The following is a 25659-nucleotide window of genomic DNA, read 5'->3' as shown; positions in this document are numbered from 1 at the left end:
GCTGGAGGCCTCGCGGCAGTGACCGCCACGCTGGCGGCGGGGCAGCAGTGCGCGTCCACGAGCCAGCGCACCCCGGCTGCGGGGCCCGCACTCCGCTCCGGGGCTCCGGCCCTGTGTGATGTGCCTGGCGGGGTGAGCGCTGAACACTGGCTGAACGAGAGTGCAGCGCAACACCTGAAGGATCCAGCTCCCCACTTTACGATTGGGATTAAGCCAAACTCCTGCCTCACAAAGTGGTCAGCCTGTTTGATTACTTGGCATTTTGCCAGCAGTGTTCATCCTTAAAAATGCAGCACCTGGGTGGTCTCCGGAATAAATCTCCAGGTCTCTCTAGCTATTTCGAAAAGCATACAGCTAATAGAAACTCTGGATGTCACCAAAGGTGTAAGCAAGATCTTCTCTGGTATTGAAAAATACTCTTATTTCCTTCTTCTGAATAACAAATAGGTTAAAGTTCGTTTTTGGTTGTGTGAAGTTTTTAGACTTTAATCTTGGGTAGGTATCAGGGTATGAACAGGGTAAAAGGACCAGCTGTTATCTACACTGCCCTAGGGCCGTCTCTGTATCTTTATGGTATGTGTGGATTTGAGTCCGTGTAAACCTTTCATAATAAAGGACGTGCAATACCACATATATTTCTTTAGCCTTAACAGAACACCTACAAAGTTAAGAGAGAGAGAGTGAGAGAACTGGGAATAAAAACTAATGCAAGAAGCATCCCTTAAAAGTCAAGAGCACAGTAAACAGCACAAACGGACCAGTACGATCGGGATCCACAGGTGCCATATGGACTTTGACAACTTACCATGACTCTCCCAGTTTTAGCGATTCTACACACCTCTACACAGTGGCCGGGGGAGGAAATCTCCCGGAGAAATGATCGGGGAAAGGGTGTTTAAGTGCTTCCACTGGAGAGTTCTCCTTCTCCAGGAGATGGAAGAGACTACTTACCAAGCCAAAGAAGGGGAGAGATTCACTTCCAACAACCATGGCTTCAGTGTAGAATCTATGAGCACGTCAAAGCCATAGAGTTCTAGAAATACAATATAACACATTACACAAGATCATTTTCCATGTCACAACCAAGCAAAGATCTACAAGATTCACTCCAGCTCCCATCAGAGGCCTAGAAACTTGCTGAGTGCGAGGAGTAAGTGGAAGGAGAACCAGAGAATCTTTCAAGTTCAAGAGAAATTAATCAAGTTCTAGAGATAAGAAAACAATGCTATACAATTTCACTGTTTTTATCATCTTACTCTACTGACATTCCTGAGTTCTACACAGAAAGTAGCCTGACTTTAAAGGGCAATAAGTATGATTCTGCTGTGCTATGGGCGGGAGGGGGGGGAAGCACTGAGAAAAGGAATGCGGCAGGTGCATCCAAATCAATGTTGTTTGGGGCTTGGTGTGGACTGTCCCCCACCACTTGCCCACCACACTCTGAAAACTGAAAATCTACTGACGGCATCCCATCCCATTTTCTTAAACCAAGATCTTGCTTTTTGCAACCTAGTCAAGAAGGCATCTAAGCATAAAATATATTTATTCTCTCCCCTCCCCTGTAGTTTCCATTTCCCTTTGAAGATAAAAAATAAAACACGCTGGCCCAACACGGAAAGACAGGGCAGAAAGGAGAAGGCCAGGGTGGCAGAGCAGGGCTGGGGGAGCCATCTCGCCCCACCTCTGGGAGAGAGCCGGAGACCAGGCCTCCTCAGCTTCCAGAGGCGTTCCTAGCGCTCTTACCCTGACCCCCAGCTGCTGCAGAGGCAAAGCCAGAGCTGTGAGCAGACCCCTCTCCCAGAATGCAGGGGCGCAAGGCTACCTTTGGAACCTCGGCTGGCCTGTCACTTGATTACTATTACTGTTAATGGGGCCCTCTCCACAGTCCTCCTCGGTCCGCACGCACAGAACATACCAGACTTTCAGAAGCTCCACTGGTTCCCCAGCACCCCCCTCTGTTCCTCGCATACACTGTTCGCACCTTCTTTCCAGGAGAAAACACCAGCGTCCTTACCGTCAGACCATAGGTCAGAGCCCACAGCTCTCACCCACAGACCACCACCGGCTATTTCCCAGAAGTTCATTGGGAAACAAATTTCTTTACTACAAGAAGGATTTTCCCATTTCTCAACCCTCTCAAAAACACAGAGAAATAAACACAGGCTTCTGAAAAGATGGCGCCACTGATTCTCCTCAGAACATGGGGAGTCCGACGCAGCGCCAAGGTTCCCAGAACGGGGATCCGGACACCCGGGTCCCCCTCCGGACTCTACCGCCGGTCCACTGTGGACAGGAAGCCACTTCTCCCTCTGCCATTTATCATCTTCTGCTTCCCCTCTGCTCTCTGCTGATCACCACCTGCCAGTGCCTGTATGCTCAGCACACCTGCGCCCAGAGCGCCTGCTCACGCAGTGTGGGCTCAGGCAGACGTTCACATCAGACTTTCTCTCGGGCGGGGCTTCCACGAGTGAGCTGGTTCCCAAAGTACTGATCTGGGGTTCCACTTAATGTGCAAAAATAATCACCAACTATAAGAGAGTCTGAGTTGGGATTCCCTTTCATGTTAAGAACACAAAAATCAGATATTATCTATACAATAAAATGTAAAGAAAGTTCCTTCACCTAATTTCTTTTGTTAGCAAATTATAGCTTTGATGGCCAGTACATTCTTCTGAATATTTTACCTACCCTTCATTCATCCACAGAATATTCCCCTTTTAATATGAGAAAAATCTTTTGTGATCTGGCACTAAATAAAAAGGCATTTAAAAGGAAAACCCTAACTGTGAAATCTACAAGTCTGTGTTAATATCACACAAGCAAGAGAAAATAGAATATGAGTCTGATACAAGAAAACAACATTCTCTTCAGTTTTTAAAAGCAGAAGCACAGGACTCAATGGTTTCATAAAGTGGTAATATTTATACTAATAGTATAAGGAGCAGGGTGAGAATTAAGATTGATCCATATATTGATCAGATTTGCAGAATCAGCCACAAATGAAGACAAACTGAAATCAGAATAACACCAATCACACCAACTATTTCAACACCTCGCTTTCAGCAGCCAACAAATTTACTTAAGTATTTCCCAAATAAGAGGCAAATTCCAAGAATCTCGGCTGAAAGGCTGAGAACCAATATTCTGGGAAGAAAAAAAATGACCCAAGGAGAGAAAACACACTTTACAGTGACAACTTAATTTTTATGTAGGTGAGTAAAACCCATTAGTTCTAAACAACGCCATAACCAACTTTGAATCAAACTACGTGTGCACATGAACCAGGCTTGGGCCCACTGTGATTTAAGAGCGAGATAAGCATGGGACAGCATTACATCGCAGTGCAGAGCCCAGCTCACCTAAACTGCTGGAATTGGGGGAAAAGAAATGGAGTGAAAAGACAGCATTTGTATCAAGTTTACCTCTTAACATAATCAGCTTGGCTTAAGAAATGTAATTTGGGTCCTTGGCAGGCTACTGGAGCCCTGATAACCCTTTTAACTTACAACTGGTCTTTTCCGTGGACATTGAAGGTTGTAAAAGGTAAGCGGTAGTTTGTAACAAGAATATCAAACTTCCTCACCTTTTAACGCTGTCTGTGTCAGCAGCAGTGCCTAGAATTTTAGATACTCGCGCCCAGGAGGACACCCACCAGTGTTCCTGTCACTAAGGCTGCGGGCGAGCGAGGCCTTCCACCTCTGGGCTACTTTCTCTGTTCCTCCGTGTTGTCTTCATCACAACAGGAGAGCAAGGGTTTTCGAAGGGCAGTTGCTACCACCTTAATCAACGTTTCCTCAGGAAATTTTTCCACGATGAGAAATATTTCCCTCAGCCTCCCAGCCAAAACAAAACAAGCTTGGAAGTTACGCTAGTGATCGGCTCCACTTCCTCCTTTACATTAGCACCGCATCTCCCTGTGTCTTCAAGCAGCTTCCGGAAAAAGCCGTCTCCTCGTAGCTGTCTTAACTTTCTTAGTGCCTACTCACTCCCCTGCCATAAGAAATTCCTTCGGCTCCCTGCCTCTACTAATTGGCGGTTCTCACCACGATCAACCAAAGACCACCGTACTGCTAAGCCCAAGCATCTGAAACTGCCGACCACCCCTCACTTATTGAAGCTTTCTTCTCCCTTGGAGCCAGGGCACTGCACTCCAAGGGTCCTCCTCCTCCATCCTCTCCTTCTCTCATCCCTTCTCTTCCGCCCAGCTACTCTCATGGTTCGCTCAGGGTGGCTTCCTCGGGTCTCTTTCCTTCCCAATTCTTCTCTTCTTGGGCGATCACATATGTTCTCACAGCTGCAATTAACGTTTGGTGATGATGTTCAGACCTACATCTTTAGTGGAGTGTCTCCTGGACACCAAATCTGTAATTCCAACTGCCCTGTAGATGACTTCCCTAGGATGTCCCACAGGTCTCAACACTCAACAAAACAGGACTTGTTTTCTTTCCCCCAAACCTGAGTGGCTCCCCATTATTCTTCATCTCGGAAAATGGAAACCCCATCCATCAGTCTCCGGGGCTGGAAACGCCCTCCTCACCACTCCCCAAATCCGACACATCGCCAGATCTTGTCTCTCTTTATTGCTCTTTAATCCAGCCTTCTATCTTTTCTTTTAAGGTATAGTTTACATAAAATATAAAGGACAGACCTTAAGTGTACAATTTGATGAGTCCTGGTAACTAACTGGACACACCCATGACCCGCACTTATGTCAATCACACAGAAACGACCAGCACGCCAGAAAGGTCCCTCCTGTCCCTGCCTTGTCAACTCCCTCCGTCCCGTCACATCCCCAACCACTGTGCTTGTTTCTTCCACCACGGGTTAGTTTTGCCTATTCTGAGATTGCATGTAAATGGAAGCACGCAGTATATACCCTTCCGAGTGTGGCCTCTTTCATTTAGCATGTTTGTGAAGTTCATCCATCTATCACTGTTTCTGGTTTATCACAGGTTTATTGAGACATATGTACACACAATAAAAGTCACACTTCAGAATTGTACAGTGTGATGAGTTCTGCCAAACATACACAGTTGTTTAGCCGCCACCACAATCAAGACATAAAACAACTCTGTCACAAATGTTTCCTCGTGCCCATTTGTAATCGATCCTCACTCCCTACCCACCAGCACCCACTGATCAGATTTCTGCCTTTTTCCAAAAAGTCAGATAAATGGAATCATACAGGACTAGCCTTTTGAGAGTGGCTTCTTTCATTTCACATTTTGCTTTTGAGAGTTATCTGTGTTACTGTATGTGTCAGTCATACGGTTCATTCCTTTTATTACTGAGTAGTATTCCACTTTAGGAACATACCACCATTCACTCACCCATTCAACAGCTGATGGACATTTGTGTTGCTTTCAATCTTTGGCAATTATGAATAAAGCCATCATAAACACTGACGTACAGGTATTTGTGTGAACATACGGTTTCGTTTTTCTTGGGTAAATACCCAGGAGAGGGATCCCTGGCTCACATAGAAAGCATGTGCTATCTATCACTGCATTCCTCTTGCCTACGAAATGCTACCTCGCACTAGTCTGTCCCCACTGCAGTCCATTCTCTGCACGGCCACCAGAAGTACCTCTCCAAGACACATCTAATGGATGAAGACAGGCAGCTACTGTCAGCAATCAATACCGATGCCAGGTTGGTTCCTGGAGGATTTTACTGGTCACTTCTGATAAGGCCGAACAGTTTCCCTCTGTTGTAATTCCATCACACTGAGCTTTGAGTCAAACCACGATACGAGTTCAAGGAAGTAATAGCAATCCTGTTGCTCCCCCCGCTCAAAAACTCCAGAGGCTGGCTGCTGTCCACCAGGTGGGTTTATGCATGTGAGGCCTTCCCAACGGGGCCCAAATCTACCTCCCTAACCCTGCCACCCCATCACAGGCAGGCTGCGTCTGCTCACAATGAGCCAACCACTTCAAAAAGCGCCCCATCCAGTCACAACACCGAGTTTCACGTGTCACAATCCCTCTGCGAGGAAGGACTCTGCCCGGCTCCCCTAGGCACGGCCGGTAACTCGTGCGTGCTCTAAGGGCGCGTGCCACTCTACTGCCTGTGCTGTCGAGTCTCTCCTCCCCACGCACAAGCGCGGGGCCGTCTCCCTCATTGCTCCGTACCAAACTGCCTGCCCCAGAAGAAGCACATAAGGAGCAATCAAGAAATACTGGGGGGAAAAGAAGGAGAAAAAGAAAGAAAACTTTAAGTGAAAAACACTGTACAATTTTTAAAAAGATTTTATTTTATTTATTTTTAGAGAGAGGAGAAGGGAGGAAAGAGGGAGAGATACACCAATGTGTGGTTGCTTCTCACATGCCCTCCACTGGAGACCTGGCCTGCAACCCAAGCATGTGCCCTGGTTGGGAATCAAACTGGCGAACTGTTGGTTTGCAGGTTGGTGCTCAATCCACTGAGCCACACCAGCCAGGGCAGTTTTGAGAAAGACAAAACAATCTGCAGATACTCCCCCCAAATAACCTGAATCTCAAGACTTGAAATATTCATAATAAAGCCACCAGACATAAAGAAAATAAGAGAAATTCTTATTAAAATTTTGACATATTAAGGAAAAACTTGATAAAAGATGGTCTAGGAGGGGAGAGGGAAAAAGATTTGACACAGAAAATAATAATGCATCCAAGGCCTAGGAGATCACCAAGCATGCCACACCACTAATTTTGGAATCCATCCAACACCCCTCCCAGAAACAAAGTCCCAGCTGAAGCTGCAATCCCTGAGGCAGTGGAAAGTGCTGACATTAGCCGGCACCCACTGTCAGTCAAATGCTAGTCTATAAAGGAAATTCTTTTCACCTGGGCTTTGGATTTGAGTTGAAAACCTGAGGAGGAAGTCTTTATCTGGGGTCCAGAAGGAGAATTTGGGAAAAAGCAGATCAAGGTGCCACAGGAAAAGGAACTAAATAAAAGAAAGAGCCCAGACCAATTTGTTAACTAGTCCAATAAATCAATATGGTATCTGGCTACCATATGTAAAGGTAGATTTGAGGGAGCGGCTAGGACTCATAGTGTTGATTAGAGCAAACAGAACGCCCTTTCTCAGTCCTGATAACCCAGAAAGGATGGCCCTGTTTTTCCCGAGATTCGGGTACAGGAGCGCGGGAGGAGAATCCAGGATACAAGGTGTGCATTCAGTGGCCGGACACACAAGAACTTGTCTTTATGTGGCGGGCGAAGAGCTAGAGAGACCTGCCTCTCCAATTTGGCTTTGCCATTTACTAACTGCAAGACCAAGGACAAATTACTTAACTTCTCTGAATCTTTTTTCCTTGTCTACTAACATGAGTTAATAAATACAAACTGCTAAGGGAACTAAAGGAAAAAACCAATGGAGTGACTGACACAGAGTAGGTACTTTCTACTTAGTCCCTTCTACAGTAAACTTCCCTTCCCATCCAAATAGGAGCATGGGATGAACCAGAAAAGAAGGCTATCTGAAAAAGTGAACTCTTTGGTGACTTTTTTTTTACATTGTTTACATTTTGTTTACACTTCATTCCTTTAACAAAGTGGGCAATATACAAGCAGTTTACATCTTTGGAGGATGTATATTGCCCACTTTCATCCCTCTGACAAAGACTTATGGACAGTCTTCCTTTAAGAATGTCCGCTTACTCTGTGACGTGGTCCAGAACGGCAGCAATGAAAGGCCAAACCAGCATTCGTTCAGCAGAGAGAGGTACACGGAGCACGGTGTGTCCAGAGCAAAGAGGTCACTGGGTCTGACCCGAACAAAGCTGGTCTCATCAGTTTTGCAGGTGGCACAGCAGCTGGTTCCCATGCTCCCAGGCTGGAGAGGCCACAGCCTGTCACCCCAGCCATCTTCACACACACACACACGAACCCACTGTCAGCAGCAGCATCTTTAAAAAACAGCTAACATCCTGTTGGTTCGGCTGTTTTTCTCCAGCTGGTCACAAAGCCTGGTCTCGTGGCCAGTGATCTCACAGTGCCAATTTCCTAAGCATATTTCAAGGGCTGCTGTTTAAGCATGTATTTCACATGGTGCCACATTCTCACAATCTCTTTTCTTAAAGATTTTATTTATTTTATTTTTAGAGAGAGGGGAAGGGAGGGAGAAAGAGAGGGAGAGAAACAGTGATCGGTTACCTCTTGCAAGTGCCCCAACTGGGGGGACTGAACCCTCAACCCAGGCACGTGCCTTGACCAGGAATCTAACCGGTAACCCTTTGCTCTGCGGGACGGTGCCCAACCAACTGAGCCACACTGGTCAGAGTGGTTGTCACGATCTTGAAGGCAGGAAAAATTACATTGTCAAAAACTTGCCTTACTGGGAGAGGCATCAAAGGTTCTAGAAGTCAAGAGTCCTGGGATCAAGATGACTGAATTGCCAAAACCCCTCTCTTCTGACCCCTCTTCTCCAAGCCGAGTCTCTCTCATCTGAGCCCTCTCACTCACTAGCTCTAGAACCCGGAGAGTCTCAGCTTCTCAGGACCTCGAGTTCTTTGTACAGACTAATTATTCTGAGTCCTTTCCAGATGCACAAATCTATGAACAAAACACATTAAATGGCTAAGTTTTGGGTAGTCTGTGATGGTCCCTAAGTCTACATTTAAATGCTAATAATACAATGCAGGTATATGCATATGTTACCCAGTGTAAAATTTGGTTTGAGAAGAACACACTCTTATAATCTATGCCTTGCATACAGCAGAAACTGAAACGGAAAAAAAGCTCGATGCACAGATAAACAAATGAACGGGAAGACTGAAGGTACCTGGAGACACTGCTGGACACCAGAGAGGGTGGGGTGAGGGAGAAGTGACAGGACGGAAGCACCGACACAGCAGCGGAATGCTCCCGGCAAGGACCCGCACTGTGGAAGGGCAGAAACCGCCACCACAAGGACAGTGCGACCCCCGTCACCGGACTACTGGCTTCCCCTAAAAGCACCAATGCTGTGTTCAAGCCAAATTCTTCTGGGAAGCTCTCAATTCCTGTTTACTCTAAAACAAGTGAAAAAGAAAAGAAAAGAAAACCCCAGCTTATTCCTTGTAACTTAACCCCCTGGGAAGGTTATGAATCAGTGGGAGGCCACGAGATTCACACAAATATACACACGTTTACAAAATCCTATCTGGTGGGGGGAGGCTGATGAGCACATGAAATCCCAGGGCTGACAGGAAGTGGAATTAGAACCACAAAAGCCAAGAAGACAGTCAACAACTTAAAAATCTCCAGATGCACTCGGTTTATTAAAGCGGAACACGAGCAAGGGTGGGGGGAAGGAGTCCCACGGCCGATGACAGGGACCCAGGGGGCACGTCACTGAAGCAGAGAAAGTCACTGCTCACTTCACATCAGAACTGCGACTGCTGTCAGGTTTAAGAAATTCCTCAGCTTTCAAAAGGCAATCAAGCAGTAACACAAAATAGAAAAGGGCACATCCAGAAAAGCTTGTGATGATTTCTAGAAAAAGATTTTTACACCAAGAAACTTATCCTCACGTGAGAGCCAAGTAGATGTGGAAAGAAACTTTTATTTACTTCTTTAATCTAGTGAGGTTTTTGCAGCTGGAGTTCTACTCCCCGCACCCTCTCCTCAGTTTACCGTGATTCCAAGAGCTCCAGGTCCCTACCAAGTCGGGTTTTTCGTGAAGCCCACTGCCAGGCCACCGAAAAGCAATTAAAACAAGTATCAATCGGCCACGCAACAAATATTCCTCAAACATCCTCTAAGGACCCAAAATGCTGCTGTGTTCTGGGAGAGGCAGGACCAAGGAGCTCCCAGTCCACTGGGGGAACAGACGCACAGACGGGTACCGGACACCACGCAGGGACCACTGCAGACTGTGACCAGCGTGCTGGACGGGGAGAGGCTCGCTCCGATTGGAGGACTCAGGCAAAACTTCCCCAGAGAAGTGATACTTGACGTCCTCTTGAGAGATGTCATACTCTGCTAGACAAACTAACGTGGTACAAGTATTTCAGACACAGGATAAAGCAGGTGCACAGGCAAAGGGTCAGGAAAGGACCTGGAGGTCCAGGGAGATGGTGACAGGTTTGGTTTGGCAGAAGCAGAGCGAGAGGGGCGGGGGAGACCGTGAGTGCTAAGAATTCACAAAGCTAAGCTCAGAGACTACCCGGGAGGTACAAGTGTGAACAAAACGCCGCACCACGGTAGGAAAGGAATGTAACGGAGCGAGTACAGAACAGTGCGGGAGAGGAGACGCAGCAGGGCACTTTGTGACACGAGGGTTCCTGGGAGAGGCAGTGTCAAGCTGAGTCTTAGAGTCCGCAAGGCAGGCAGGAGGAGAATCTCCCAGCGGAGAGCAGAACTCCGCAAACAGGCGCAAAGGCACGGAGGCTCCGTGGTGTAGTGGGTTATAAGGTTATCAATTCTAGAAAAGTCAGCTAGGGTCAGATGCCTGCAGTTGTATCAAGCTTCTGCTATGACTGAAGCTAAGGACCCCTTTAAGGGTTTTAGAAGACATGAACGTATCTGCATTTTAAAAAGGTATCACAACCTCTTCTTTCTCTATGTAACTTTAGATCCTGGTTCAGTCTCAACACTGCCCTTTGTTCGGTGCCCCTAAGTACACACTGTTATGATAACCCATTAAAGAGACCAAGAATTATAATGTCTAATTACAAAAATAACCCCCCCCCCCCAAAATTTACTGACTACAAACTATGGACCAGACATGTGCAAGGTGCTGTGCATATGTCATCTCGCTTGACCTTCCTGGTGCTCTTAGGACGCAGGTGCCACCGTTACTGCCATCTTATAGTTGAGGAAACAGAACAGAGCAATGTGCTGAAAGCCAGAACCCTTGTGAGGGGTGCAAACGGGTCTCAGACTCAGTCTGGCAGGCTCTAAACCCCACGTCCTTTGCTTTTCTGTTACCCTGCCTCCTAGGCAAGCCAGACAGCCTGAAAGACAGCCTGGCTTACTACAGTGTTACTCTGTTATCCCCCCATCAATGACCCTAGTGTGTGTTTCACCAGCAAAGCCTACCCTCTGCCGAAAGCCTACGTGACTTTGCTGGCAATCGCCACCAAGTTCACATCCACACAGACAGCAAGTGCTACAGTCACAGCTAGTGGGCAGCAGGCAACAGGCTTCCCGATCCCGTCATTGTGGACTGTCTTACTCCTTCTCTGTGTGTACGATCAGCGAGGTAGGGGTCGCAGAGAAGGGGAAACGGGGGGGGAGAGAAAGAGAGTAGAGAAGGAAAGGAGAGGGGAGAGGGGGGAACCCACCCGAGAGAAGACCAGAACAAAAAGGAGGAGTCATCGGAAAATGGAAGAAAGCACATACTGGTACCAGCCAGAGCTTCTTGGACCAGTTCCCAGTCTGGCTGCCAAAGAGCTCTGGAATATATTTGTTGGAGCTGGATTCCTGCACAGTCCGTGGCAGACTTTTTCTGATTGCATTCTGACAAAGAGACCCACGCTTTATTCCAATCCCTGCTTCCCACACAGAGAGCTGGTTCGTTCTCAGGGGACCTCCAGCTAAGCTCACCGCTGGCTTCTCCGTAGAACTGTCACGTGAGCTTAGAAAGAAATAAAAACCCACCACATACCTTACTCCTGTATTCTGCAGAATCACTAAACCTCTCTACCCCAAGATTCCACCCCAACTTCCCAAGCCCCTTCTCACAAAACACTTAACGCTCCTAGAGTCTCCTTACCAAAACAACTGCTGCGATGAGGAACAAAAGTTTTACAGGCTGTGGCGATAGCTAGTTCGGCAGAGATTACAGTCTTAATGATCAGGTCCTCGACACTGGCCATCAGCGCTACAAAGGAAGAAGAAGAAACACTACAATGCGTGGATTAGAAAGACTGGATTCCAACACCATCCACTGCCAAAGCAGGCGTGCGCCTTCAAACAGTCTCTGCACGGCCGTCTTGTCAACGGTGCCGCAGAGGGCACATCTGTGAAGAGGGCAACACGGTCAGAAGCAGGCCTCCCACGACAGAAGACAGAGAACGGAGAGGGAACCTTGCCCCCTCCCCGCTCTCCTGTCCAGCTTCCCCCAGGGATGGAGGCGGGCCTCGGGCCACAGGTGCTGTTCCCACCGCCCCCCCACCACCACCCACAGCTCCGCGGTGGTGTACGTTTGGATCGCAAGCCCTGCACTCACACTCGACACTGTCCGCCGTCCAGTTTAGCAACGTGAATGAGAGAGATTAACTTAGACAAATTTGAACTCAGGGCCAATATGGAGGGAAGTTATTTAAAAAGCTGACAGTATTTTAGTTACACTTCAACATTCACAAAGAATAAATTCACTGAAGATTGAAGGGCAAACTTAGACCTTTCCAACTAGAAACAAGAAAGAGGGCTTGGGGGAACATGGAAAAGCCTTCTCTCCGTCTCGTAAACAGCAGGACATTTTGCACCCAAAATGGTGACCCCATGAGATGTCTAGGCAGCAGTGCTAGAACCAGCGAGAGTGAGTGCTGGGGAGAGACAACGGTAAAGTCACAAAAAGCAGGGAAGTCAACAAGAAAAGAGGCCTGGTGCTCACCAGTTGTGTCTCTGCCTTCTTGCTTCAGGTACCTCAGCATGGCGCTCATGCTCCACTTGTTCCCATAATCCTCCACTTCTGGATCATCACAACTGAAACAAATGAATGGGTCAAGGTCACATACACAACTAGGCCTGGCTGTAGGAACTAATTTTTTTTTTTTACTAAAAGCTTTCTCGTCCTTTTAAATCTTTAGAAAAACATTCCTTTTGCTGACTCGCACCTCACTCACTATTTCTTAATCCTTTTTGTTATACAAAGCCTGTCCATAAAATATCCAGCCATGCAAGTGCGAAAAAGAGACATTTACTGAAGAAGATACAAGTAACATTGTACGAAGGACAATGATGCCTCAGTGCCCCTCAAAGTAGGCACCTTGGGACCTCACACAGTTCTCCCAATCACCATCAGCTGCCCCACTATATTTTCCTGAATCTCACTGATGGACTGAAATCTCTTCCCTTTCAAAGGTAATTTTAGTTTTGGGAAGAGCCAGAAGTCACAAGGTGACAAATCTGGGCCACAGTGGGACTGAGTCACCTGGGTGATTCGATTTTTCACCAAGAAACTGCAGGAGACGTGATGCATGAGCAGGCGCATTGTCGTGATGAAGCTGCCCATCATCAGTTGCCCATAGCTGTGGCCTTCTGAAGCATATGAATAGTTTCCACAGAGGGATGTTCAACCTGAATGCAAACTTTGATGCAAATTCATTGCTCTACTTGTTCTGTCATTTTGAATGTAGCAGCCACACAGTACATGTGCTCACACACCGGCATCTACCGCCCCCACTGACTAGTACAGTGAGGTCCTCATTGTTCACGCATATGCATTCCAGCCCACTCTCCTTGGCTGCCGGGTTATATCTATGTCGCTCAAACCATTCTCATTATATTAATAATGGCTGGGCTTTTTCCAGACAGACCTCATGTATCCCTGTATACCAGTTTCCTCCACTGAAATGAAAATGCATACAGCTTGCCTTGTTGAGGTGTACAGAGGAGCAGAAGGCCAATTCTTCCTTAACCAAGCAACTATGCATCATGGAAGAGTGGAAGAAATGTGTGAAAGAATGTAAACAAGTTTAAGAACAGTTACAATACATTAACAGATTGAAATATTTGAAGTGAAAACATAGCTTTTGAGGTAAATGTCACATAATCCCACAAAACATGCTATTTTTGGACCAAAGCTGAGTCTGGATGGGTCAGTGAGATAACACAGTGTAGCATTTTAATGAGCTAACTGAGTGCAGAGCTACTATAGCACATAAAGCAAACTCCCTCCTCTCTGGTGACAGACATGTCTTTCTAAAAACACCTCTGACCTATCACTGAAGGGAGAATGCACCAGAGCGACAATAAATGTGATGCGGGACACCACCACTATGGCAGCGAGGTGGCAAACCAGGTAGACTTCCATGACTGTTGGGTCTTGCAGTCTTGAACTTGTGTTTTGCAGCTGCCCTCTCTCTCCCTACCAGCACCCCACCACCCACCTGTTGCCTCTTTGCTCATCTTCCAAAGCGAAGGACACACCTTCAAGCAATTTCTACTACTGGTCACGGGCCAGTGAAAGCTGTACAGCTTCAGCAACCATGCCATCACTCCCAGATCCCTTTTTTCCTTCCTTTCTTTCTTTCCTTGGACTTTCTAGGCACTTATTTTTAGTTTGAGTAGAACATAACTGGTTGAGTTTCTTTCTTATTTTCTCACTTTCTGGCAAAATGATCAGAATGAAAGAAAACAGAGCAGAAAGAATGTTTCCACACAGCTGGGCTGGTATTCCCTTCCACCGAATCCTTTTCGGAGATGGCCTCATTTCTCTCTTTATTTAATTTATTCCTACGTTTTCCCCCTCCTGATCATACAAATATTTACTTTAGAAAAATTTAGGAAATACATAAAAGTTCCAAGAAGAAAATAGAAATCACCCATTCATAATCCCATGGACTACAGTTAACTGTTAACATTTTAGTATACATCTTTTCTCGTCTTCTTCCCACTCCCTTCAGCAAAAATAAACAACTCTAGTTATTGTATATGCTCAGAAAGAAAATAATTGCATGTAGTGTGCAGGAACCTGCTGGCTGCACTGAACAATACACAGTCATGGCCATTCTGGTCTCTTGGGTGCACATCCTTTGCCGCCTCTTAAGGTTAAGTTCCTAGAAATGGAATTGCTGGGTCAAAGGGTACAAATATTTTTAAAGCCTTTGATACATTTTGCCAAGTGCTGAAATGACTTCATGTCTTGATTTCTAAAAAGTTTCATATGAGTATTAAATTCCCATCCCTAGCCCTGGCAGGATGCCTCAGTTGGTTGAAGCGTCGCCCTCTACACCAAAAGGTTGTGGGTTCTATTGCCAGTCAGGGCACAACATACCTAGGTTGCGAGTTCAATCCCCAGTTGGGGCACATACAAGAGGCAACCAACTGATGTTTCTCTTTCACATCAATGTTTCTTTCTCTCTCTCCTTCCCCTTCTTCTCTAAAATCAGTAACTATATCCTCGGGTGAAGATTAAAAAAAAAATTCCTACCCCTACATTAAGTGAGGAAAAACAATGAGGAAAATGAAAACTTGGGAAGGCACATTTTGGCAGAGAAGGGTGGCACTGTAACTGGGTAAGCAACAGAGTAACAGCAGCAGATCTGCGTCAGAACCGTGTTCAATGACCGGCAGCTTTTCGTAAGCTCAGGGATATGACTACAGAGTTTGCCTCCAGGGCCACGTGCTGAACTTTCACTTCTACAACACCCGCCTCTGGGACGGACGCCCCCGGCCCGGCTCGGGCACAGCCGGTACCTGACGTAGTCCCCGCTTTTCTTGTTCACGCTGTAGTTCGTCAGGTGCATGAACTGGTTCCGGATGTTCTTGGCTCCTTGGTCATACCGCACAGTCGCAAACCTGAGGGAAAGGACGCGGGTTAAATGCCAGGAACGGAGTTTCGAGGAAATAAAGTCCGCAGTTCAGGATCAAGAAGATTTTAATAAAAGGAAGGTGGTGACGTCATCTATAAATGCTGAGCACCAACTCCTATGCCAAGCGTTTCCCATATAACATCACATTTAATTCAACCCTTAAACCCATTCTCTGAAGTAGGTAACATTATATCTAATTTTTTAAAATAGGTATCAAAACTAACATATGATCTAGAAAGATGAAGTAACTTGCCCAAAATCACACTGACTTCCAAAACCCATGTTCTTAACCACGAGATGCTGCTTCTCTTCCACAGAACCTTAGACCAACAGGAAGGATGAAAGTGAAAATGAGTCATCCACAGCCTGGGAAACTGTGTGTAGGGAGCTGTGGGTGATGAGGAGGCATTAGCTGGCCGGGAAACACCTAGTGAGCGCCTACACGGTGCCTGGTACTAAAGCATTCTGTGGGAAATATTAAGCAAAGAGGACAAAAAGGACAGCTTACCAATATATAGACTTAGCACTTGTATCCAAGGAAACAACAGAACTGATTCTTATAAAGTTCACTTCAAGAAAACAACAACGTCAACATCAGCAGACAAACCCTAAGTCTGCAGAACAGCATAAGTATGAGCGCAGTGCGGGAGGCTAACTCCTGAATTTGGAACGGAGGCAGAAGACAGAGAGATTAAACGTGGAGCCCACTGACAATGGGGCAGCAACTCGATATCCTGGACTACGGTCAAAAGAAGACCAAGATAGAAAACGTGCACGCCGCCTCTGCAGGAAGGCGAGCAGGGAAAGGGAGAGCTCCCCAGCGATGCTCAGCGCCCACAAAGCACACTGGGGCCACAGGGTCACGGTCAATGCCACCCCTGTTCACACACCGCTGGGGCCAGATCGCCCTTCCCTTAAGTGGCTTTCCCCAGAGGCACATCCAAGCGTGTGAAAAAGAATCCTAGAAGTCCACAAGTTTATTTTCATACGATTTACAAATTATTTACATATGCTCACTCAGACGATGAAGTCAACATACATTTTCACCACACTAAAGGGCAGCATTTAAAAATTTTCCTTGTCTATTTCTTCTCACCCACCCCAGGACATCCACTCCCTAACTCCCTGTACTAGAAACATAGAAAAAGGAAGAAAAACACAGAAAACTAGAACAAACCAGCATGAGGCCAGGAAGAGGGATGTGGACGAAGAGGAAAGGATGACCAGGCATGAGTGGCTAAGGCGTGAGAGTCTGATGAGCACTGAGTCTATGTAAAGAGGAACCTCAAATTCCCAGAAACTTCCGGTCGTCGTCCCCTAACTTCTAGCCATGTCACTGCACAGTGAGTGCGCCTTGCCTGTGTCTGTCTGTCTTCTCCTGCAGGCCTTCCCCATGCGAGTGGGAGACAGTCCTTCTCTGGATTCTCGTAAATGGCAAAGGGGGCCCCGGCCGACCCCACGGAGGCTGCCTGCCTCGCCCAGACATTACCTCACAGTGACATGCCTCCTGCCATTCTCCCCCCAGAAGAATGGTTTCGAGGGAGGGGAAAGGTTATGCTTCAGAGAAAGAGGTTTTCATCTCCGCTGAGTATGAGCACTGATCTAATTCCGTCGACAACATGAAAAGATTGGCAAAAGCCTGATGGTTCGCTGCAACCCAGCACATCTGTCATCCCTACACCCTTTTCTTTTTTTTCCAGTAGGACTGCATCTCTCAAAAATGAGGTTTTTTTCTTCCTAATCTTCCTTTTTGCTAGGGAATTTACATTCTGAACCCCAGCAAGAACAAGATTATGAGCATCAGAGTGGTCTTTTATGGAGTGTAAGAAGTGGTAAGAAGTAAAATTTAGAGGGGGAAAAAACATGTGAATTCTATGGAACAGTTCCCCAAAAGGACCAAAGTGCTACGCTCCTCCCCTCGCCTCGCCCGATGGGACGTGGAGAAGACTGCGCAGAAGGAAGGCAAGTGTACCAGTGCATCTTTCCTTCCGACCAGGAGGGTCTTAGGGTTCTCACTAAGCCCCGCATTGCGAACCATCCCATCTCTGATCACCAACTGCAACATTTCCTTCTCATGACCTAGACCAGCGGTTCCATGAGTCCCGGATCTGGCCCAGGAATCAAGTTCTGACTCACCTGCGGAGGTTTTCTCCCCCTTCAATTTGGATTACTTGGCCAACTTTTAAAAATCAGACTTTCCTCCCCGCAGCCTAGTGGCGCCAGGGCTCAGGTGAGGAAGACGGTGGACAGGGCGGGAAGGCAGCCCGGGGCCAGCACGAGGGGGCTACCCGCGCAGAGTAAGCCGGGTGGCCCCACAGGAGGCCAAGTCCACACCAGGAGGGCGACTGAGTGCGGCAGTAACCAGGGAGGTCAGGAGACCGGCTACACACAGGAGGATTGAGTAAATAAATAAATTTGTTGAAGGTAACGAGAGTCAGATTTCTCGTTGTTGGAGAGGTGGGTTTTTTTTTTAAGAAAGGGATAAAGCTAGAATAAACCTTGTAGTTCTGAACTAGAAGCGGAGGTATGAGTATGAACTCCTGTTTTTCAACACACGGTGGGGCAAAAGTAGGTTTATAATTGTTTCTGTGGAAAATAACACGAGAATAAACTGTTTTGTGTAGTCGCAACTGTAAACCTACCTTTGCCCCACCCCGTCTGTAGGTATACAGGTGTGGCAATAAATACAGAGTAAGTGTGCCTGCGTGCACGTGGACGCAGGCACACACCCACGGTTCCCGGGTCTGTCCGTTGTGAGGGCCTGAGAGCAGAGATGCCCCAGGAGAAGGGCAAGTCTAGCGCCCAGACCCTGACCCTACACACTGTTCGTCAGGGCAGCTGGTGCTCCTTAGAGAGGACGGCTGATTCCACGGCTGATTCCACGCCCGAGACAGGAAAGGGTGGGAGGGGCCTGAAACGTCTTGTGCTCAAGGGTAAAGGAACGGGTCAGAAGGACACGAAAGCCAGATTAAAGGAGCAAATCAGGGACAATCTGAGCATCGAAATAAATCATGACAGTAAAGATTTATAACTCACTAAATAAAATAGGAATCCTTGAGTCCATGTCGATCCACAAATGGGAAGGAGAAAAAGCTCTTCTTGGAGTAAAATACCAAATGATAAAAGTAAAAAACAAATGATGGGACTTCTAGAGTGTCATCACCTGGCCTCCATCATAGTAATAATTCATTCAGGCAAGAAGAGCAATGGATTGTTAAAATTATTAAGTGAAAACGAGATGAGGGACCAAACTTTGCATGGTCTCAAAGTATCTCCTCAGAAGACACTAAGTACAGAGGGGAAACACAGTGGACAGCGCAGAAATCTGGCAGACACCACCTTAATTGGGTGGTCAAACACCACTGGTGATCTCGTGGCACCAGGTGTAACACGATGAGAACACAGCATCGCTTCTGCGGCATTACGGCCCAGAACACACAACCTGAGTCGAATCATAAGAAAATACCAGACAGACCCAAACTGAGGGACTTTCTACAAAATGACTGGCCTGTAATCTTCAAAATTACTATGGGTCGTGAAAATCCAGGAAAGACTGAGGAACTGTTCCGGTCCGAAGGCAACTAGGAGATGTGACAACTAAATTTAACATCTGACCCTGGATTGGGTCCTTTCGTTAAAAAGAGTATTATCAGGACCATTGGCAAAATCTGAACGTGGGAAAAGGTAATTCTTCATATTACTTTCACAGTTTTTTTATAGGTCTGAAACAATTTCCAAATTAAAAGCCTACAATCAAAGGTAAGTTTCTCTATAAAAATCTAGATGTTTCAGCCTCCCTTAAAAAAACACACACACAAAAGATCTGGCAATATCATCTATCTTAGTCCACTCAGGCTGCTACAGCAAAACACCACAAACCGTGTGGCTCTGAAACGAGAGAAAGCTGCTTCTCCCAGTGCTGGATGCTGGAAACCTGAGGCCAAGATGCAGGCAGACAGCACTTTCCTGCCGTGTGCTTACAGGGCGGAAGGTGTGTGCAATCGCCCTGGAGTCCCTTTTACAGAAAAGCACTAATTGCATCCAGGAGGGCTCCACCCTCATGATGTAATCACCTTCCAAAGACCCCACCCCCTGATTCCATCATCTTTCGAGGTAGGATTTCAACATAAGAATCTGGGGGCTGGGGTGCACAAACTTTCAGAGGAATTCAAGAATCAAGAGAAAGCTGAGACTTGGAAGGGTAGCAATGGAAGAATTAGGAATTATGAGCGAAGATGTGTCATCAGACACCAAGGCTAGGATCAACCACAGCCTCGTATTCCCAATTACTATGCACGAATGCAAAAGCTGGACAGTGAAAAAGGCTGATGGGGAAAAAAACTGATTCGTTTGAAATATGGAGAGCTCTATGGGTACCCTGGGCCGCCAGGAAGACAAACAAGGGGGCCCTAGAGCAAATTAAGCCTGAAACTTTGCAGGAGGCGAAAGTGGCGGCCCTGCAGCTGCCCTACTTCGGGCACATCATGAGAAGGCAGGGTCTTTGGGGAAAACAGTAATGCTCAGGGGAAACGGGAGGCAGCAGGAAAAGAGCAAACGTGAGCTGGAGTGACTCCATGGAGAAGCCACGGGCAGGAGACCACAGGAGCGGACGGAGCTGGGCTGGTGAGGACAGGACGCTGTGGCCCCTACTTGCTCCCGGGGCCGCCAGGACTCGTCAGAGCTGACTCAAAGGCGGCTGCAACACAAACATTCAGACTACGGCACCACCGCATACCCATGAGCTGCTGGCACTGAATAATAAATGTCCCTCAGGTGGGACAAGTGATCTCCAGCTCTGCCTTCTCCACCTGGCCAATTTCTCCAGTGAATGTCCTTGTGGGCACTTAGATTTGTGCCTCGTGATTGAGACCTTCATGTAACAAATTTCACCCTACTCAGGTCTACAGCTTCAACACAATTTCTTTATTAGAAACAACCAAAAAAGGGTAATTCTCTACCAGGCACCCCAGGACCCAGTTTGCAAATACTTATCCTAGCACATACTGAAATTTACATGATGAACTGAGTCTCCAACCTCCCTCTTCCTGAAATCAAAATGTAGGGAAAGCTGTCAGGACAGAATTGTATAGCCTCGACCTTTAAGCAAAAAAGGGAAGGAGGGGCTCTACTTTCTTTGCCAAATCTGAAACTGGGTACTATTTTTTATCACACTGAAACATAAGAATTACCTTTATTCTGACAACATCTTAATTCTGACAGTAAGTTCTTAAATCAAAAATCTTTTTAAGATTAAATCTTTTTTGCTTTCCAATGTTACTCGGAGAGAATCATGACAGCGGTGACAGTCTGTCCAGAACTCCTGAGTTTCCGTGTGAAGGAAGGGTTTCAGTGCGAGGCACGTGGTAGGTACCTGACAGGCAGCCCCTGAAACGGCACCTGAGCAGCTCGTTCCAGGAGCTTGACTGGTACAGACCCGACACAGGGAGGAAAGCGCAGAGAGGGAGGTCTTTTCGATTCTCCCCCATTTGAAAACCAGGTTGTTCCTCTGAGAGTACGAGACCGCAGTCCGTCACAGTCTAGATGTGGGAGAGTGGGCCACCCCCTCCCTGGCAGTTACCTATTCTAACAAATACTCACTACAAATGGACAAAGAAGGGGGGAGGCCAGACCCCAGCCCATGAGTTATCTTCCAGCAGGTGCAGCCGTTCAGGGCCAAAAGGCCAGAAGGCCTGGGGGCGAAGGGAGAGGAGAGCACCCCGGGCAGCCCTGCGGGAGCCACGGGGTTCCATCCTCGCCTGACCCAGAAAAGTCTCGTGGAGGGGAACGAGAGGCCCACGGGCTCTCTGATCTGCTGTCAACCAGCTGCAGCCCGGAGACTGCCAAGCACTGCAGTGACTCGGCAGCGCCCTGTGGAGCCGTCTGGGAGGGGATTACCAGCCTGATCCCCTGTCTTCAGAGCCAGGAATGACTCAAGCTTCACAAACAGCAAGGGCTTGCCAGAGAGGGTGACAATGAGCGCTGGAGAGGGTTTCTCCCCCTCGCTGGTGTCTCTTCCCCCTTCTTGCTGCTGTGGCAGATTCTGGACAGTGTACAGCCTGTGAGGTAATATGAATTCCTTGGCAACCAGCAAGTACCTGAATTCTTTCAAAACCACAGGAATCCAGCAGAGAAAAGGTAAATATCCCTGCGGAGCCAGTGTTAATTAGCAAGGAAGGCTACTGAAGAAGGGGTGGGGGGAGGGAAAGGCATTACCAACGCTTTGGGGTCTTTTCTGAATTCCCACTGAACAGCATGGCTGTGGCAGAAAAAACGGCAGTCCCCGCGGGGCTCCTCAGGGCCCTCGCCTCCCACGCCCGAGCGAGCGGGTCTCTCCCGGTCCCCAGGGGGGCACCTTCACGGCACCCAGTTGCTAGTGCTCCCTATCTTGGGGAGTCTGACAACACATTTGGTTTTCAGCTCCATTTTGTTTAAATTTTTTAAACTTTTTATTTTTCCTATTTCAGTGAAAATTTGGCTATTAGCGCCATCACAAAAAAAAAAAGGCCCCATCAAATCATTTAGACCACATACTGGATCCACCTAAAACTGTAAAATCCAGGACGAAGTCTTTTTGGACTCCGCCTCTGACAGGAAAGAGAATCGACACCGTTTTGGTAGAGAACGAACGCCGCCCTCCCTGGAAAGTGAGCGCCCCCTGCCGGCGTGAAGCAGCAGTGCGCACGTCCAGGTCCAGAGCAGCGTGGGCCTCCGGGGCGAGGTGCTGGGCCCCAAACGTTGCAAGATGAACTTTTTAAATGCCTCGACATTTTGCCCACGTACAAGAAAATAATGACAGTTTTCCTGCTTCCTACGTTAATAAAATAAAAACCACTGAAATGATTAATATAGAAACAAACTATTTAGGAACTTTTCTTCAGTAAATTTAAGAAGGTAAAAAATTTATGCAAAATACCCATTTCATAAGCTGTCTTAAGAAATGAACTTAATCTTTCTGACACCTAAGCTTTCATTTGAGGCCCAACACAGGAAGAAGTGATACGGGATAAGGCCATTCTTTTCCCAAGAAGGAAACCAACTCTCTTTGCTGCCCATTTTGTCTATTTAGGAAAGATTACGGGTTTCCTGCTGAGCCTCGAAGTAAAAGGGCTTAGTGATCTCATTCCAACTGGCTATCCTCAGCAGCGTCCACATGAAGCACACGTGACCCGAGACTGCCAGAGGCTACATACAGGTCCTGAGATGCTGCAGACTACCGGTGGACGTGCTGACACGGCTGAGCAGGTCCCGAGGGTTACAGAGAAGCCCAGAACGCAGAGACACACAGTGAGCTGAGACGCGGGAACAGAGAGAGGCACGTGGAAGTCACTGTGCACGGATGGCAACGGGCCCCCACGGGCACAGCGCACCGCCTGTCATCGGGGGCTGCCCGTGTGTCAAGCTTTTACACTCGTCTATACTTTCACATAAACTGAGACAAAGCCCCGAAAATTCGTATTTCTTGGTTCAGCCTGGCTGAGTTTGTAGAAAAGCTATTCTCCAAATTATTCTGAGAAAAAGCATGCATTTAAAACATACAAGGGTGGGCAAAAGTAGGTTTACAGTTGTAATATAAATAAACAATACAAGAATACACTGTTTCACGGACCCAGAACTGTAAACCCACTTTTGCCCGCCCTTGTATACATACGCACTTTCCACTGGAGGCAAGAGAAGTTATTCAATTCAGTGGATTCTGACTTCTGACATACACTGAGTAGCCAAAGCACATGCCTATCTGTAGTATATTCTTTTTTCTTTTAAGATTTTATTGTATTTAGAGAGAGGGAAGGAAGGGAAAAAGAGAGAGACAGAAACATCAGTGTGTGGTTGCCTCTCGAGTGGACCGCCCCCCATAGGGGACCCAGTCCACAACCCAGGGATGTGCCCTGACCAGGAATTGAACTGCCGACCCTTTGGTTCTCAGGCTGGCATTCAATCCACTGAGCCACACCAGCTAGAGGCCATAATATATTCCATAACAAATATTGGTATTGCTCTCAATTTGTGTCTGAACCATTGAGGTCTTAAAACGATGCCACATTTTACCAACGGAGAGGGCTATTAATATTGTGGGCAAATGTCTTTGAAATAACATACAAAACACGTTGGCACGATGCCCTTGCAACCTCGGGGTCTTTGCCGTGTTCAAGAAGCCCAGCTGCAGCAGGACATCGCCACTCCTGTGAAGGGAACTGAGACGAGCTGTGAGGAGGAGGAGGGGAGGGAGGGGGAGGAGGATAAAAGCTCCAGACATACAAGAGAGAAGGCTCTGATAGCTCAAGTCACAAGGCTGAAAACCCTCAGCACCTTATACACCTGAGTAGACATAAGGATCTACTTCTTTTTACCTTCTTTTCGTTTTGGATAGCATGGGGACTTAACTTCTAAATCTATACTTCAAAGTCTAAGAGCACACGCATCTACAGATATCACAGAAAAGAAGAAAAGAAGAAAATTTCCTTCCTATGGGTCTGCTCAGAGCGGGCAGCCAGAGTGTAATAAAGGGCCTGCCTGGTTCAGCCCTTTACCTGAAAACTGAGAAACGTTTTAGTGTTCCCTCCTCAATTTTAAAGAAAGAGTAAAGACAAAGAATATATAAAATGAAGTCACTTTAACCAAGCTGCAAAAAATTATTAACATTATGAAAGTTGAGGTGTGAGGAAAGACTCTATCCTTGTTCTCACTAGCCTGGGAAATTAAACTTTTTGAACTTTCCAGTCCTGCATCGATGCCGTCATACACATCTGGACATACCCCAGACCTCCAGATAACCTGATTACCCCCGAGTGACTCAGGTGTCCAGGCCACCTGACAGCCACCACCCGGAACACTGCATGTGACCAGACCTCCTGCCTTCCATCTCCTACACTGGCTGGCATCCATCATCCAGGCCACCTGACATCTGATAGATAACTATCCTGGGCCAATTCTAAGGCAAAAAATGCAGAATTGGTGATTCTCAAGAGCGTACTTTTCACTCTAAGAACTTTTAACTTTCTTCTTTGGAATATTTCTAAGTTTTTGCCTAGCTGTGTTTCTGGTTTGCAAACTCTAAGACCCTTGAAAAAAATCTTTATAATTTATTTCTAGCCACAGCTTCCAGACTTTTTTAGTCCAATGGACAATCTTCAAGGAAGAGGAGGCCAGAACTAGGGAGGTTCAGTAGCCTCCAATGTTCCTAGGGCTCAAACTCACAGAACTTAGTGAAGAATATGACAGGGCTTATAAATGGTGTCACTGCCACCTAGAGGTGAAGTGCAGAAACAGCTCAACCAGGGAGAGTGAGGTCAGCCTGCTCTCACCCTCAGATTGTAGTCAAAAGATGCATCAAAAAATTTAAGAATGTGAAATAATTAAAACGCCATTCTAAAATAACAGTTGTCAGAGTACAAGAAAATGTGTCAAAGCACCTATACATAAATAGGTAGGCTTCTTTTAACTATTCTATTTCCCATTTTTGAAGTGCATTTTAAAAAATAACACATACAGCTCGTTCTGACTGCTCACAGACTGCAGACTACCTTCCAAACTGCTGTTTCAAAAAGCCACTATGCATAGAGGGAACCCCAGGGAAGGCTAGCTGGTACACACACACACACACACACACACACACACACACACACACGGTAGGGTAGAAGTAGGTACACAAAACAGCTTGTTGTGTCATTATTTATTAATTATTGTATTATTTTCTATAAAAGCAACTGTAAACCTAGTGTATTCTTTTGAGTTAATAGAGGCACTGCATGCCTGCATGTCCTCTTCCCTGTGAACAACTGCAAACCTACCGCTGCCCACCCCGTGCAGATAGATACACAGGTAGGTAGGTAGGTAGGTAGGTAGGTAGACAGATACACAGATAAGTTTTATGATTTAGTTTTATGGGAGGAAGAACATAAGCAAAGTTATATATTTATTTTTTAAAGTATTTATTGATTGATTTTAGAGCAAGAGGGAGGGAGGGAAAGAGAGGGAAACATCAATTTATTTGTTGTTCCACTCATTTAGGCATTCACTGGTTGATTCTTGTATGTGCCCTAACCGGGGATCGAACCTGCAAGCTTGTTGCATCAGGAGGCCACTCTAACTAACAGAGCTACCCGGCCATGGCCGTGTACTTTATTTTAAACATATTAAAGGGTCTATGAAAACCCTGCTACCTCTAAAATTATCTAGTTATAGGAAACAAAACTTCAAATTATTATAACCTA

At 46.7% G+C, this 25659-nt stretch overlaps 1 protein-coding gene across 8 annotated transcripts in view; it reads right to left on the bottom strand.

The window, feature by feature from the left end:
• Positions 1-25659, bottom strand: part of TTLL5 (tubulin tyrosine ligase like 5) — a 252183-nt gene that overhangs the window by 193145 nt on the left and 33379 nt on the right. For all 8 annotated transcript variants that reach the window (XM_045822847.1, XM_045822851.1, XM_045822844.1 and 5 more), the window contains 4 exons: positions 15333-15434; positions 12526-12617; positions 11683-11790; positions 952-1033 (listed from right to left, as the gene is read on the bottom strand). In XM_045822847.1, coding sequence (XP_045678803.1) covers positions 952-1033; positions 11683-11790; positions 12526-12617; positions 15333-15434 — 384 coding nt within the window. The remainder of the gene's footprint in view (positions 1-951; positions 1034-11682; positions 11791-12525; positions 12618-15332; positions 15435-25659) is intronic.

Source organism: Phyllostomus hastatus, unplaced genomic scaffold (genome assembly GCF_019186645.2).
Source record: "Phyllostomus hastatus isolate PE091 unplaced genomic scaffold, TTU_PhHast_1.1 phas_scaffold_501, whole genome shotgun sequence".
Classification (NCBI taxonomy): Eukaryota; Metazoa; Chordata; class Mammalia; order Chiroptera; family Phyllostomidae; genus Phyllostomus; species Phyllostomus hastatus.
Note: the sequence above shows the minus strand (reverse complement) of the source record. Positions and strands in the feature narration are given on the sequence as shown.